Genomic DNA, 16,243 nt, shown 5'->3' on the forward strand with positions numbered 1-16,243 from the left:
AATAAATAATTTTGTTAGATAAAAAAATGCACAAAAAAATTAAATTGTTTGTTATTTAAAATAGTACTTTTAAAATTTATTTTTTTTAGATTTTTTTGTTTAGAAATAATGTGTGAATATAACAAAAGCTTAACCCTTGACTGGCGACGGTCGCCGCACGTAGCTCAGTTTGATTAGAACAAAACGAAGCCACAGCAAGAGCACACAGCTTCACTGGCATGATGTTGCATAAATTTAAGTGCCACAGATACAAGGCGCAAGATACAGAAACGAGTTACAGATACATCAAGAAGCAGGCGCGCCACCAGATGAAGCTCTGAAGAGTCAGCGGCATAGAAATGCGGATGCGAACCACAGAGTCTCGAGTCTGGAGACCCCACTTCAGATACAGATACAGATATATGTAAGTATGTAAGTATGTATCTATATACCGGTGTCTACCTCCAGACTGGCTGCGGTGAAAGAGCAAAAGATCTGAGTATCTTAGCTGGGACTGTTGCTGCTGCTGCTGCTTCGAGTTAACATTTAAAATCCGCTGCGGTTCTCTGCGGCAAGAAACGAGAAACGAAACGAGTCTGGAAATTGGGTCAGTGGCACAGTGTGGTATGCATGGCATTCTCTGCCTTAGTATCTGTGTGTCCGTATATTTCTTCACCGTATCTGTATCTGTACTGAATGTACGTCGTGTGGGCTTGGGGTCTGCTGCCGCCGTCTTTCTTTGGCTCTTTCTTCGCCTGGCTTTCATTGTGGTCAATATAATGATTCTACCCGACTGGTTTGGTTTTCAAGACTTGGCTCGCGGTTTGCTGGTTGCTGGTTGCTGGCTGCTGGTGTCGTCGCATATTTTTGTGGCTGCTACTCCATTTTACTTTAACTCTTTTTTTTTTGTAGTTTTGTGTGGCCGAACGTGCCTCAATGCGACGCTGTCAGGTTGCTAATGGGGACCAAAAGAGGAGACAACGGGGCGTGTGAGGCATATGCAATGCGGCGGCAACACCCAAATGTCACTGCATTAGACTCAGACTCCGACCCGACTCCGATTCCGATTTACATTCAAATTTCCACTCATTAAGTATACGCCATGTGGTCCTCCCGTCCAAAATGAAAATACCATTGCTTCCATAGGCTTAACTTGTTTTGCACATTTTGAATGACATTTTGCGTTTATTTAAATATAATTAATTAAATAATTGGCATTACAATTACGAAATAAATATTTACAAATCGAAATATGTTGAACAAAATTCAAGTTTGCTTTTGTAAAAATAAATAAAATTGCACGATAACTAAAATAACACAATTAATATTGTTTCCTTTTGTTTATAGAAATTAATTATATTTTTATGCTAGCATTAAATTATTTATTTTAGAGTTTATTCAATTGTTGGTTTTTTTGTGTGCTGAGTGGGTTAAGGATAAATAATTTCGGGTATATCGAAAATAATTTAATGTTAATATTAACTTTAAAACTTTAGCAACAAACTTTTTAAAAAACAAATTAACAACGATATTAGCTAAATTTAATTGATTTTATTACTTGAGTACTATTTCCATTTATGTTTTATTCTGTTTGCAAATCAATTATTATGAATAATATTTTGCCAAGCCCGCTACGAATTTTTAGACTAATGCATGTTTTAAAATTAACACTTTTCCATTGGTTTGTACACATTAAAGTATTTAATTTAAAATTGTTATTGCTCTTTTGTTTTTTTTTTTAATTTAAATTATAATTTGTATGCGTCACTTTTTCAGTTTCTAACGTGATGAGGTAAAGACAATATATGAAACTTTATACAACTTCCGCTGCCACACTACGATTGCTCTTAAACTGGTACTATTGTCTAGATTAAAGTATAATTTTTTTACCTGTGCCAGGACCTTGGTTGCTCGAAGCACGCGACCCTGCATCAAAACAGAACAACAGTTGCAGAATGACAATTGGACGCTTCGTTGTTCTTAGATTGCTTGTGGTTTCTTTGGCTCATCGGATTGCGAAAGGATATTGATGATTATATAGTTTATACCTCTGGTACTCTACACTTCAATTGCCTGTTTGGAGGTAGTAGGTTGATCTTTCGCTAGCCTCACAAAAAAACTGGACGGATATGGTAATAACTTGAAATTAAATAAATGTCTCATGAGTCTAATAATGATTTCGCTAACTTAGTTAAAGCCTACATATTTTGATGATTTCTTAAAAAATTTTTAACAAATACATTTGATCCCTTTCGTCATCATATTTGATTTCCTCATCTTCCTCTTTTTCTAACCAACATTTTTCTAAATATTCCTTTTTATTTGATAATTTTCCTAACGCTTTGAAAAGATTCCTATAATTTTGACTAAAAACCATTAAGCAAAGAGATCAAAAGCAACCAACAACAACGAATATCAAATGGTGTGTGTATGCCACTGCGTGACCTTTTCAAAAAATATATTCTATATATCCCACATGATATATAGGGGCTAATAACCAAATATCGGATAGATATAAACGATATTAGCCTGGTCCAGCACTGGCACACACGCACCCAGAGAAACAGGTGGAATCCAACCAACCGGAGGCTCTTCCTTGGAACAATAAAGGAAGTCCTTGACAGGAAACCAATTGTTTAGGAAGAGACTCCCCCTCACAGAGAAAGTTGTAACTTGAATGGATCATCTAATCAAGTTCGAAATGATAACTTTTTCTGTGCTGGCATGGACTCCCAGCCTGGTATGCTACTCTTATTGCTCGGCCATAACATGGAGCTCCTTGGGGAGCGTCAGTCACGCCCAATTCTCTTGTGTATCTGTTGATGTTTGAGCAGGTGCGCCTTCTGGCGGAAGGCCTTGGCGCAGACGTCGCAGCGGAAGGGCTTCTCGCCCGTGTGGGTGCGAAGGTGCACCTTGATATTGGACTTGTTGAGGAACCCCCTGTTGCAGATGCTGCACCGGTGCACCGGCTTCTCCTTGCCGAGCAGGCCGCTCAGGTCGCTGGCACTGAAGCCGGATGGCGAAATGGCGCTCATTTGGGGCGTGGTGGGCGGACCACCGCCATCGCCCTGCTGCTGCTGTTGTTGTTGCTGCTGGTGCTGTTGGCTGGATTTCTTTTGGGATCGCGATCGCTTGGCTTTTGGCGTTCCAGTTCGCAGTTCCGCACCCGTTGTGCTGGCGGTTGTGGTGTGTGGGTAGTTGCCGAGAAGATCCGGCGAGCAGAGGCCATTATCCTTGAGTGATAGACCGGAATTGGGCATGGGATAGCCGCCCTGCTGGTGGGGATTCCCCGTGGGCTGGTTGGCTGTGGGATTGCTGAGATAGCGGGGATTGATCATCAGACCGTTGGGATTATCCGTGGTGCTGACCACCGATCCGGGAGGGCTGCAGCTGCTGCTGGTCGCCGCCGCCAGCTCGTTGCAATATGAGGTAGATGTGGGCGCCTGGGCCTCTCCCTTGCCACCCGGTCCGCCTTGGCTGGAGCCGCCAGAGTTGGGCGGTCCGTTCTGCAGGCGATTCTGCAGCAGCGGCATATATCCGTGACTCAGCAGGCTCTGGAGCGTCGAACTACTGGCATGCATGGGCAGTGGACTGTGGGGCAGCATAAAGTCCGCCAGGGAGTCCTGCTGCGACACCAGGACCTTCGCCGACTCCTGCTGTATGCAATTGCCGTCGATCCAGGCATCCAGGTCCATCCAACTGTCCCGCGTGTCGTTGCCATCGTCCTTGTCCAGCTGATTTGGCACCGTGGTATCCGCAATGGCAGAACCAATAATTGCGGCTATATCGTCAATGGAGTTCATGTCCACGTACTCTGTCAGATCCTTGTAGATCCTTACGCCACTACCATGCAGGGAATCGGCCACTTGGTCGATGGGCGTTAACGTGGCTATGCTGGGACCAGCCCCATTGCCGTTTCCGTTCCCGTTTCCTGGTCCGCCGCTCATTACACAGCTATCCGCCACGGAGTAAAGCTTAGAATCTAGTTGACTATCGGCGAAGAGCTTCACGTCCGTCAGACAGGCGTCGGCCCCCGCGCCACCCCCTCCTCCTCCTGCATTGCCACTCAGGACACTTTCCGGCAGGCAGGTGGAGGAGGAGACTATGTTGTGCTCATTGGAATTGGAGTTGCTGGCGTTGCTGTTGTTGCCGCCACTACTGCCTCCACCGACTCCCGCATTCGACTGCGTTGTGGACGTGGGATTCGCCTGGTTCTGGGCCTGGTAGGCGCTCTGCATGTAGTTGTTGTTGCTCTCATCTGGTAGCCTTTGAGCAATGGCATGGTAGTGGTGTCCGGAGATGCCGTTTATCGACAGGTGACCCGTATAGCCGGTAAATGGCGGCAGGGGCTTCAAATCCGACAGTCCATTCAATGTGGACCCATTCAGCAGGAGGTTGTCCAGCACATCCAGCGAGTTCTTCTGGTCCGTGTCGCTCTGCAGGGAGTCCAGGTCGTGCTCCAGCAGCAGCTTGTGTCCATCGAGCAGGTACTGATCCTGGCCAGAGGTCTGTGGCGGACCCCAGCACGGACTCATCAGCAGGCTTTCAACTTCCGATTCACTTGGGCCGTTCATGCTGCAAAACTTCATTGTCAGTGGACCCAGGCGATCGAGGCGAATCTTTTGTCGATCCGTGGATAAGTAGGTCTTTGACTATCCAAGGATCAAGGACTTAACTGGAATTAATCGAAAGAAAAGAGTATTTTTAGTTTAAAGGGTCTTTAAAAATGAGTTATTACAAAAACTATATACTTAGTAGCTACTACTTCATGCGGATAAGTCTTAGACAGTAAGAAGCATTATCTTTTTAGAATATTAAATGTTAATAGCAATCTACTTTCTTTAGGAAATTTTCTAAATTGTATTTAAAGATAATCTCAAACCTCTAACCAAACCTCAAAAATCTTTTAAACCTGTTTCATTCACAGATACTTTGGCCCAACCCCAGAGATACTTGATGAATCCAGAGATGCTGGATAAGCCGAGATAGAAATTAAGCTTACACCGGGGCTTCCGCTGACCTGACCCCACCTCTGACTAATTAATTTCAGGTGGTGCCGCCCCCAGCCCCCTTCGACCTCTGGCCAGCATTCGCTGACAACCTGAAACATAGATTCCGATACAGTGATATGCCCCCCTCGCTAATGATTCTTTAATATGAAAATATTAAACAAAAACGTTAGAAGAAAACATGTTCTGGCCCGCCCGTTGGCTTAAAATATATATTTCCACGGGGCTTTCGGCTTCCCATCGAAAGAGATTAAGTTAAGACATTCGATAAGCCTTAATGTCCATAAACAAGAAGAGGAGAAGGCCATAAGTAGCTTTTGGGATGCATACGAAAAGAGGTAGAAGAGACCAAAATCGATACCAGAATCGGCCAATAATAATTTCCGAGCGGTATTTGGGTCAAAACATTAATAATCAGTTAAATTAGCATATAAATTGGTGGAGCTAGAAATGGTGCGGGGTGGTGGGGTGCGGGTGCCGGTTGCAGGTTGCAGGGTGCGGAGGGAATAGAGAAATGGGGGGGAAGGGAGTGGTAACGCAGTCGTCTACGAATGTGTGATCGAATTCGATATTTGTATTTCGATGGTGCACGCTTGATTGGAACCCAAGTGGAAGTTCTCCAAACGGAGCCCCAAAAAAGCAACAACATGTAACAGGCCGACAACGAAAGCACAACAAAAACAACAACCAAAAATCACAGGTGTAGACCAAAAAAATAAAACAGAAAGAGAAGAAGAAACAAGTCGTCCCACACTTTGTAGCACAACAGCCAAACGAGTGCACTTGAAAAAATTATTTAGTTTAAAAATTAAGTATAAATTTATTTGAGTTTTATTTTTAAGCATTTGAAATAAATATTTATGATTAATAAATATGTATATTAAATATTATTATACTAGATAACCTGTACTACATAACCTATTATTATACTAAATAACCTAAGTTTTTAAATTTTTAAATTTTCTACAAAAATTAAAAAAAAGTTAAACTTTTTTTATCTCAGTGCTTAAGTTTATTTGGTTAACTAGTTGGAACACAAAACGAAACGAAATGAAAGAAACGGTAAAGCAATAACATCGCCCCCCAACCTCCTTTTCTTTTAGCCATCTTTCCATCTCTCTTTCTCTTGTACATAAACAGTTAACTTGATTTTGAGGCTTGGCTTGTTGAAGAGGAAGACAAAATAGAAGAAGCAGAAGAGGCAGAAATCAAAGCTAGACATTGTCCAGCTGCAAAGAGAAAATTTCGCTTTCAACAGGTTGGCGCTGTAGCTTAGCAACATCAGTGTTGCTAGCTTTACTACCAACATGTTGCTGTTTAGCCTAGCATGCGGAAAGAAGAAGCAAAAAAAGCAGCTCTGCTGCCGTCGGCGCAGGCGCAGCTAAGCGTGGCGGCAGAGAAGCTGAAAAACTACCGTTAGCCGAGAGACGTCGAGAGATGGCGAGAGACCTGCTGACATACTTCCGTGCTGTGGCTTAGCAACATGGCCAACAACACTGGCCAGAAACATTGGCTAGCAACATGTTGATAACTTAGCAGGGGGGGCAGTACTATTGATGTTGGGGTTTCTTTTATGATTTTCTTTAAAAAATATACTAATTATAATACAAAAATATCGAAAATAATAAACAGAATATATTGAAATATTCGCTAGTAGTCGCTTTTATCCAGTTCTAAATTCTTAAATGATTTTAATTTAACTTTAATATCTGGATTATAGATATATTTCGTATTAACCAACTAGCTCTGAATAGCATTTTAATTTTTGAGATACTCTTGTAATTCTACCACCTATTTCTGAACCACTTAAGATCGTGATGGACTTTGTAGACCCCGTAGGACTGACTGACATTTTCATTCTGTCTTTATGGCCCAACGGGGAGTTAAAATTGGCGTGAAATATTTTATGGCAAACAAAAACCCCTCAATCTGAGTGCCGCTGCGGCTCCAATACAGATTCTTTAGCCGAATCTGACCCCCCTATTGTTATTGTTTGACTGCGCGTCAGATTTTACACATTTCTGTTTGCCCGGCGTTTTATTGTTGCTGCTACATGAGCAGTTTGTGTTTTAATGAGCCACATTGTAACGGTGGTCCGCTGCTCCGTTTGCATTTGAATGCCCACCGCCAACATACCGCCACAGATACATTTTCAGATACAGATACACGCACACCATCGCTACGCTATTGCGGGGGCGCGCCGCACAATGGGCCGCTATTGTAATTTAAGCTTGTAAATGGTCAGGAGACCCACAATGGGCAATGTCAGCTGACGGAGTCCGGCCGGCCGTGGGGGCATTATAATTACTTTTGTGTCAGTCAACTGGGCCGAAAGCTTTTAACGGTTATTCCGAACGAATTAGTGCGAATTTTTGACAGCCGAGTGATTTTATGACCCCACGGTGGCCGAATATACATATTTTTGTGGTTTTGGTAATTTTTTGAAAATAATTTAATTAAATCTGAAGATAAAATATGATTTTTAAGGGGAATTAAGATATTTCCATAATATAATTAATATTAATGAAAGACGAATGAAAAAAAAGATGTAGCCCACTTGAACTCAATCAGTCCATTTACGGATAAACCTGCTAATTTGTAAAAAGAAAGCCTACTTCCCTATACAGAACCAATTAAAAACTATCTCCCACTATCTGTTCCAGTGTCGGATACAGATCTTGCAGACACTTCACGAAAGCTATCCCCTTCACGAATCGCCTGCTAATTTCCTGGGCAATTGATCATTCGGCTAGAGAATTGCGAAGACAAAAAAATATCTTATTTAACCATCTAACAGGCAACTAAGTGTCTGACCCGGGCAATTGACCAGCGAAATGAACTCTAAACTGCATCAACAACCCGGCCCGAACAACAGCTGCTGACGAAAATTGAGTTCTTAACGTTTTCTAGGAGAAAACCAAAAAAAATACTAAAAATGAAGAAGAAAAACCTAAAACTCGAACGGAAATTGGGCTTAACCTTTGGCGGCAATCAACTTCCGTTTAAATGTTCGAACACGATGCGGCGGCAAAGGTCAAAACGTTTTGGCCAAAGTCAAGCTGCAAACACTTTCCTCCGCCTCCTCACGGATCCAAAATGAAAAGAAAAATCAGGTCGGCATTGGCGGTTTTTTTCTCGCCCCTTCATCCTCTTGGGAGCTTGTGAGTTTGTGCGGAGGGCGGATGACTGGAAAAAGCGAATGAAAAATTATTTGATTGCAAAATTTACAACCGCAATGATTTCCACTTGGACGGGGCAGCATCCAAAACGAACGAAAAAAAAAAAAGCACGTAGCAGCTACCACAAGGCTGGCTTGTAGATGCAACAAAACTTTGACCAAGACCGAGAAGCCGAAAAAAAAGCCTCGGAAACGTGTGGCTTGCATTGAGGTCGCCATCAGTCATTGAAGGCTTTTTGCCGCGAAGCTGCGGCTTGGCCCACTCGGATGTGGATGCAACAAATTGCTGGCTAAGAAGAAAAAAAAAATACGAGCCAAGAAACAAAAGGCGAGAGAATGAATGGCCGGCGGATGAGATACTCTTGGGTTCTATTCTCTTGCCTGGAATAAAATGGTTAAGATTTATTGGGGCATCATTTTTCTCTGGCTTATCTAAGAAGGTATGGTTTTGACCCAGTTGGTTAATTTATTTTTTCCCCAATCCTGTTCTACTTAAAAAATTGTTTATTAAGGTATAAATAGGTTTATATTCAAAGCTCTATTATATTTAAAATAAATCTTAAAAACTAAAGTCTGGTTTATATTCTTTTGGAAGATGAAGAGCATCTGTAGATGTTGAAGCCAAAGTTGGCACTGAAAACTGAAAAGTAGGAAACTAGCAGCAGTGGAAAACGTGCTTCTTAGCTTGGTTCTCGATTCTCAGTTCTCAATTCTCAGTTCCAGTTCTTCATCTCCTTTGGTGATGCCTTGGCAGCTGCGCACTTGACCGCACATGTGGCACGTGTGGTGGATGGGATGACGGAGCTGTGTGAATTGTGGCATGGTGGTGCCCCTGCTGAATGACTAACTAACCCAGAGACTGAGCCGGGCCAAGCCCATCTGTAGACTTGCCACAAATAGGCGCAGCACTCGGCTCGAGACACTATCAAAATCTTGTTTTCTCAAATGGTGTAGATTCGGGAATGGTCAAGAGGAAAGAAGACTGAAGACTGAAGACTTTGGCAAATGGGTGGGCGTGTTTTATGGTGCCTGGTTGCCTCTAGGCCATTCCCTGTTGTATATCAAATGAGTTGGTAAATGCTAGATGGCCTGACTACGACTATCTGTCTGTATATCTGCTGCACTTGAATTATGATGCTCAAGGTGTAAATTAGGTTTTAAATTAACTGGGTGATGTGGAGCGGGTTTTTGCGAAAACCAGTTATACTCCTTCGTATTTTAGATTGAGTGAATATTTTATCATTCGATTAGCCAAGAAGTTAGACAATCAAGATGATTAGTTATAGAGTTATAGAATAATAGTGTAAAATTATAGGAAGGAATCTATCCTTCTCAGAACTTAACAAATTATTCTTTTTTCGGCCACTTCCCATCTGTTTAAGTTCGTCTGCTGTCTTGGCCATGAATGGCCATTGGCCAAGCTTCTGGTTGTGGCCAGCACTTGACTCGCCACAATATACATAAGTTTTTGGAGCTGTCGTGCCCCTTGATCGGCGGCGACGACTACAACTCCCGTTAGTGGCCGCTTCCACTCCCTTATTTTCTTTAGTTTTGGCCAACATGTGTCCGACCAGGCAGATGACAAGCTGGCGATAAACCCGGGCTCGAACTCGGCGGCGGAAGGCTTGGCTATATTTTTATGACTGAGGCTGTATGAGAGGTGTACTGGACCCTCCACGCTGATACACTCCCTAGAGGCCGCTGCCTAGTGGACCCAGGCAACAACTATGCAAATTTGTGTATTTTTTTTATGATGCTTAACTATTTTTAGTCAGTTTTTTTTGTTGTTATTTAAATGTGACGCCCGCGTTGCTTTTTAACCAGGTACCCCCAAAGGGTGTGTGTGTGTGTGCGACTGTGCGTGTTGAGACTCTATTATTATTATTTTTCGTGACTTTGTTGTGGTCATCTAAGAGCAACAGCAACAACATGACAACAATGACAACAAGTCTGGCAAGTCCCAAAAAGCATTGCCCAGGTCAGCGAACTTTTTTCTTCTTTCCCAGCTCTGTGAATAATATTTGCGTAGTTTATTTCATTTGTAGTTGTGTTTCTTTTTTGTATTGTTTTTTTTTGTTTATTTTTTGCAGCTAAATGTGCAAATTAAACATAAAAGTCCGCGCCTGGGAGATTCCTTTTGCGAACACGAGGTTGTTTTAAAAATATTTCTGAATTCATATAGATATTGGTTAATTTATTTGATCATCTCTGGCTGATGGCTAATAATCTAAAGCTGTTAAGCTAATAAAGTGAATGAAACCTGAAACTATGAAATTAATCTTAAATTATTGCCGTCAATTAATAGTTTCATTTTAACTAAAAAGTAACGCTTTAGCTCCACAGATCCAAGTAAATTAGTACATCGAATTAAATGTTAATTATCTTGAGTCCAAAACTTAAAGCCGAAGTCCAAGAACATAATTTCGTTTCATCTTTTGTAATTGATATGTTATGCTCGCCTCCTCATCCAAAAAAATAAAAGAAGACTGAGCTCGAAGCTCACCTCTTAATTAAAGATCGAATCGCGGAGCCGATTGTAAGCTCGATTTTGAAATTCAATTAAAATGGAGGGAAGAAAATGTGAGAGAAAGATTGTAAGTATGTAAGAAGTACAACAAAATCTTTAACCCAAAATGCAACTTAATGCTTAGGCGAATTTGTTACGCTCATTGACGATGCCAGACAGCTGAAAAAAAAAGTTGTTGTTTCTTCCCTGCTGTTATTGTTTTTGTTGTTAGTGTTGCTTCTGTTGCTGTGCCTATTTCGATTCCATCTCGTTCTGGCCTGATGCCATCTCGCTCCCTCTGAGCTTTGTTTTTTGGGGGGGAACGCTGCTTGCCGAATGAGTAAGCGTAATTTTGCGTCATCTAACGGTACAAGCAGCCGCTACTGTTGTTGTTGTTCTTTTTTTTTTTGGCCGCCATTGCCATTCCGTTCTTACGGCCGATTGTTGTTGTATTTTAGACCATTTTTGTCAGACAAGCAAACGGTTTTATGATTTATTTTTAGCTCGTCCAACGGCTTGGCAACAGTTGCCGGCCGCCCTTCTTTCCCCCTCACACTTTCCTGACTTCTTACCAAAAAAAAAACAGAAAAAAAAAATTAAATAAAATTTTAAGTGCTAGCTGTAAAACGAAGAGAAGAGGAAAAAGACTTTTTACTTCCGACTGCAGTTGGGAAGTTCGTTTTGAGGTCGCTTAAAGACGCTTAATTGTTTTGGTATCATTACTTTCCGTGGGCTAGTGGCTTTTTGAATGCACATTGCGTATACGTGATGTGGGAAGCGTCGGCTTAAATGGGGGAGAGCTGTGAGAAATGCGATCAATGGATTGAGAAAAATTGTTTGGAAAAAAATGGCCAGAAATCATAGGGAGCAAGATAGAGCTTTTTCAGATACTTTTTTTCAGATGACTTTCAGATAAAATTTTAAAACCTATTTAAAGTTTCAGAAAACATTATTAATTTATTGTTACTGTTAGTGAATAAAAGACTATATACTATGATATCTTAAATAGATTGATATCTTAAAGTTTTCTACAAAAATCAATCTTATAACATCATAAAAAAGTAAAGTCATAATCTAAAAAACAACATTCCTTGGCCAGTTCTAATTAGCATGATAGGATGCCTTGTCACTGCCCATTAGTGGCATGTGAATTTCACAATTGCCATAAGTAGAACCCTTCAGGCACTCCCAGCCCAAATCCCAATCCCAATCCCAGCCCAGACTCCCTCTTAGCCGCCCCCTGCCCGCCACCTGCTCGTCTGTAGGCCGTCTATTTGTATTTCATAACAGGTGAGTAATATGCGAACAAATCGGAAACGAATTCGGTCAATGACTTTTGCCTGATTTGTTTATAAGCCAAAATTGAGAATATTCTTCTGATCCGCGGGGCCGTTGACTTGAGGAATTTCGGTATGTGAGTGTTATTATTTATTTTTGGACTTAGTTTTGAGCCAAAACTTTTGATGCTAGAATATTCATTCATTACTTACTGTTACGAAATTGCAGCTTCAGCTAATGAACATATTGAACATCAATTCCAAAAATGTATCAAGGTTTCTTTAATTTTTTGGTCCAACTGTTCTTTTTGTTTGATTTAATCCTTATTTCAGTTCAGTTTAATCCTTTGGGTGCAATTTAAAATGTATTTATTATCTTTTAGTTTTTAACTTTTCGGTTTTATTTTAGTCTTTTAATTTTAGGGAATAGAGGTAATAGTTTAGATAGAAGCCAATCACCAAACGAAAAATAAAATGCAAGCATTAGATAGAGAAAAGCAACAGATGCGGGCAAGTAAAGTAGGTGAAATATAAAAAATAAAAAATAATATTTTTGTATACTCACAAAAACAATGGGAGGAAGACATAAAATTATGCGTAAAATAATGAACGGGATGTGGTACGATCAGACTGTTTATATAAAATATGGGATATAGAATTAAGTTGGAACCCTGCGAGTTTAGATGATAGTCCCGTTATGGAAAGAGGTTTATAAGGATCCCAATATTTGTTTCAATATTTTTTTTTTTTTTTTTGCATATATACAATATGATGTTGGAGTAAAAATAATTCCGTGGTTTTGGTTTGTTTTGTTTTTTTTTAAGAATATTTACAACAGTAAGGTATAAACTTTGTATTTGTTTTGAATTTTAACTTTTTGTTAATTGTAATTCCTTGCTGGTGTTGTTTGTATTGCACTGTTTTTTCTTTAATATATTTTTTGTTTTTTTTTTGCACAATTTTAGCACTTTTCCGGGTATACCAATTTGTGTAACTTTATTTGGTTTGTATTGAACAATTTGTGTAACTTTTTGTCAACCATTTTCACAATTTTTCTGCCTCATTTTATCCATAGTAAAATTGAAACTTTTTTGCTATTTTTGTTCACTTTTTATTCGTTTTTTGCTGTGGGCTTGTTCTAATTTCGTGTGGTAGTTTGAGTGAAGTTGAGGAAGATATCCACGTCCACAATGATACCGAACCGGAGAAACGGGCACGCGAAAAATAGTGTGCGGCACTGCGCTGAAGAATCCGCACAAATCCGAAGACGTCAACGGTAGAGATACAAATGTGCGCAGGCGCAACACGAAAGAAATTCGATCGGTGGAAGCGCGAAGATACAAAGATACAAAGCGCCGGAGAGCGCAGAATGCCCGCAACATGTTCGAGCCGAAGACCGGAGAGCCAACTTGTTGCAACAGGTGGTCGAGGTCGAGTTTGAGGTAGTTCAAAGTCAGGGCTAAGTTTGTTTATGTTGTGAAAACTAAGAAAATATAAATATTAAAAGTTAAACAAATACGAAATATAGAAAATATAGTTTATTTAAAACAAAATCCTAATGTATATTCGGTTCTAACAATATAAGATCATACCTGTTCGAACCAAAGTAGGCTGATCTTTCTCTCTCTCTTTCTCTCTATTACCAACTTTTTCTCTCTCCGAGTCGCATACAACTTGACCTACTTAACAAGAATTTAAACATTTTTTCCTGTTATTCCGCCTTGTAAACATGTTGCTAGCAATTTACAGTTTACCGGGCTTCGCAGTTCCGCCAGCAACATGTTGCCACGGACTGGGCCTATACTTACGCATATTTTGTTTTTTGTTTTTTACCTCAATTGTTGTTGCATTTCCTCTGTGGCACTTGATATTGTTGTTGGGGGCTGATTGTAGTTATTGCTGCCAATATTGTTGTTGTTTCATTTGCAGCGCTTGTGCAGTTAACGGTATCGCTTCGAAAATGAAAGCTCGAAGCAGCAGCTTACAGGTTGCCGTGTTTTGTGTGAATTTTTGTGTTTTTGCTCACGACTTTTTTTGGCCTCAGTGGTTGTTGTGATTTTTGTTGATTCCATACACTACCCAGTTTCTGGGGTACATTCATAAATTAGTTATAGATTTAAGAATTACTGTATAATAAATTTTAAAAAATATATGCAAGAAAATAGTTTGTATTATTAGGCAAATATTTCTTTATTAACCAATTTAGGGAATAAACAATAGTGTATTTGCAAATTCGGCTACATCTTGACATGTATTATCGTTAGACCTACTGCTGACTCGTACCGCCATTAGCATAAACAAGAGCCGGCTCATCAACGTGTTGACCAAACTGCAACTGCGTCACTATGGTTTTGGCCTCCTCGGGTACTTTCCCCGCCGCCTCCTCTATATCCGTCTGAATTGTTAGCCATGTTTATGCCGCATGATTTGTTTTTTAGCCGCTACAGCATCATCCTCTCCATTCCACTCCCTCTGTTGACTGTCTGATTTTTTTTCGCTGGAATTAACTTGCATTTTTTATTTTGCCAAAGTATTTTATTTGCATGTTGGCTACTTTTTTCATATGAACTATATTTTCTTTATGTTTGCGTGCGTGAGTCATGGTAGTTAAATAAAAAATTTATCTTGGGATTGTCTTGAACTTTGTCACCTACTTGAAAGACAAGGGAAGTTTTCGTTGCCAAGTTTGTTGCCTAAGTCTTTTGTTTGGCTCGATGGCAGATGATTTTTTGGTTAAACAATGGATGGAAAAAGAGTGGTTTGCTTATAATACTTTGATTAAATGCATTTATAAAACGTGGGTTAATTAAATGCAAATGCTTAAATGCATATTGATAATTATTGCTAACCATATAATATACCTTGAAAAAAAATACAATGGGAATACAAATTTTGCCAAAATTAAATTCAAATTGCTTTGGCAACGATATACAAATATCATATAAGCTTTTTGCTTTATTTTTTTCCTTCACTCAATCAATAATAAAATAATACCATCCATTGAACCCAACTCCAGACCCCCGCGATGTTCCGACATTCAAGATCAATAATTTTTACGGCAGATTCCGAGACAAGGGCCAAGCTTGGCTGCAAAGAACGAAAATACAGTTAGATGAATTCTATGCACGTCAAATGTCAATCTTCGGATAGAGCCAGTCGGAATCAATCTTGGCATTAAAGAACCTCGGCAAAAGTTTTAAAGAGCGCACACAAAACTAATTGAACTTGGACAGCGTGACACTTCACCCAAAAAAAAAAAAAATGGAGAACCGAACATAGCCAACCCAAAACCAAAATGAACAATATAGGAAAGTGCCTCTGGAGTCAAGCCATCAGTCAAAGCATTTTGTTCCAAGCAAATAAAGGCAAGCAATCAAATTCAGGCAAACGCCAGAAGAGTTGAAAAATAAAAATGTGGCGGCCGGGAGGAAAGTTCAATGGGGCAACGGTAAAAAAGTAAAATAAAATAAAACTCAACCGCACATTGTGTAAATATTGACACGCGGGTCAGGCCCTCAGAACAAGGTTTGTGCATTTGTCAGGGGCCATCTGGGATGCTGCTCCGCTCCCCAGCAAACCCAAACACATTTGGGTTAGACAAACTCAGTCAAAAATAAACGCACCCGAAACAAAATGAAGATCTTCCAAGATCCGAAGCCTCACAGCCACAGGAGGGCTTGCCCCGACTGCCCTCCTCCTGACCGCAAAATATCTGTAAATTAAGGTGCAAATAGCAAATTGCGCAGAAGTCAAAACAATTTGCAACGCCTCCGAACTGCACCTTTCCATTTGCCGAAAACAAAACAAAACATGACAAAACGAAATCCAAACTGCAAATGTGACAGAACCTCCGGCGAACAAGTGCGCGAAGGGTGGTCTTCATGGGAGAGCTGGCACAGGTAGGATTTGAACGATTTATCTACCATCAAGTGCTGCAAATTGAATTGCCAAAGTAGCTAAGCATATCCTGCCGGGTGACTTTACAAACAAAGCAAAATATTTGAATTGTGTTCTAGTTTGTGTCCTAAGTCTTTTGTTGTGAAAGGCGATACGCTTACTTTTTTGAGAAGTTTTATTTAAATTCTTTTATTTTAAACACAAAAAATAGGTTTTTAATATTAGCTTTAAGTGATTAATTAATTTTTATATTATTATGAGTGATAAAGTACAAACTAACGAGAAAAAAAAAGACTATTCAAATACATAATTCCTCCCAATAAAAGTTTTTGCACCGAATCTATATTGAATATCACATAAATTCCAATATCCCTTTGGCACATTTCCATCTTTTGAA

General features: G+C 40.2%; 1 protein-coding gene across 3 annotated transcripts; it reads right to left on the reverse strand.

Moving 5' to 3' along the window:
- Nucleotides 1-341: 341 nt before the first annotated feature.
- On the reverse strand, nt 342-13,289 carry LOC6500060 (ichor). Of its 3 annotated transcripts, none has more exons than XM_044715938.1 (3): nt 12,824-13,289; nt 12,163-12,294; nt 391-4,654 (listed from the first exon to the last, which is right to left on the reverse strand). In XM_044715938.1, the coding sequence occupies exon 3, from the start codon at nt 4,566-4,568 to the stop codon at nt 2,769-2,771; it is 1,800 nt and encodes a 599-aa protein (XP_044571873.1). In that variant the 5' UTR covers nt 4,569-4,654; nt 12,163-12,294; nt 12,824-13,289; the 3' UTR covers nt 391-2,768. The 3 variants fall into 3 exon arrangements, with proteins under 3 accessions (XP_044571872.1, XP_044571873.1, XP_001953300.1); XM_001953265.3 differs by having other exon boundaries at nt 12,515-13,286; XM_044715937.1 differs by lacking the exon at nt 12,163-12,294 and having other exon boundaries at nt 342-4,654; nt 12,515-13,288.
- Nucleotides 13,290-16,243: the final 2,954 nt, after the last annotated feature.

The sequence above is a fragment of the Drosophila ananassae genome, chromosome 2L, assembly GCF_017639315.1.
Source record: "Drosophila ananassae strain 14024-0371.13 chromosome 2L, ASM1763931v2, whole genome shotgun sequence".
Taxonomy (NCBI): Eukaryota; Metazoa; Arthropoda; class Insecta; order Diptera; family Drosophilidae; genus Drosophila; species Drosophila ananassae.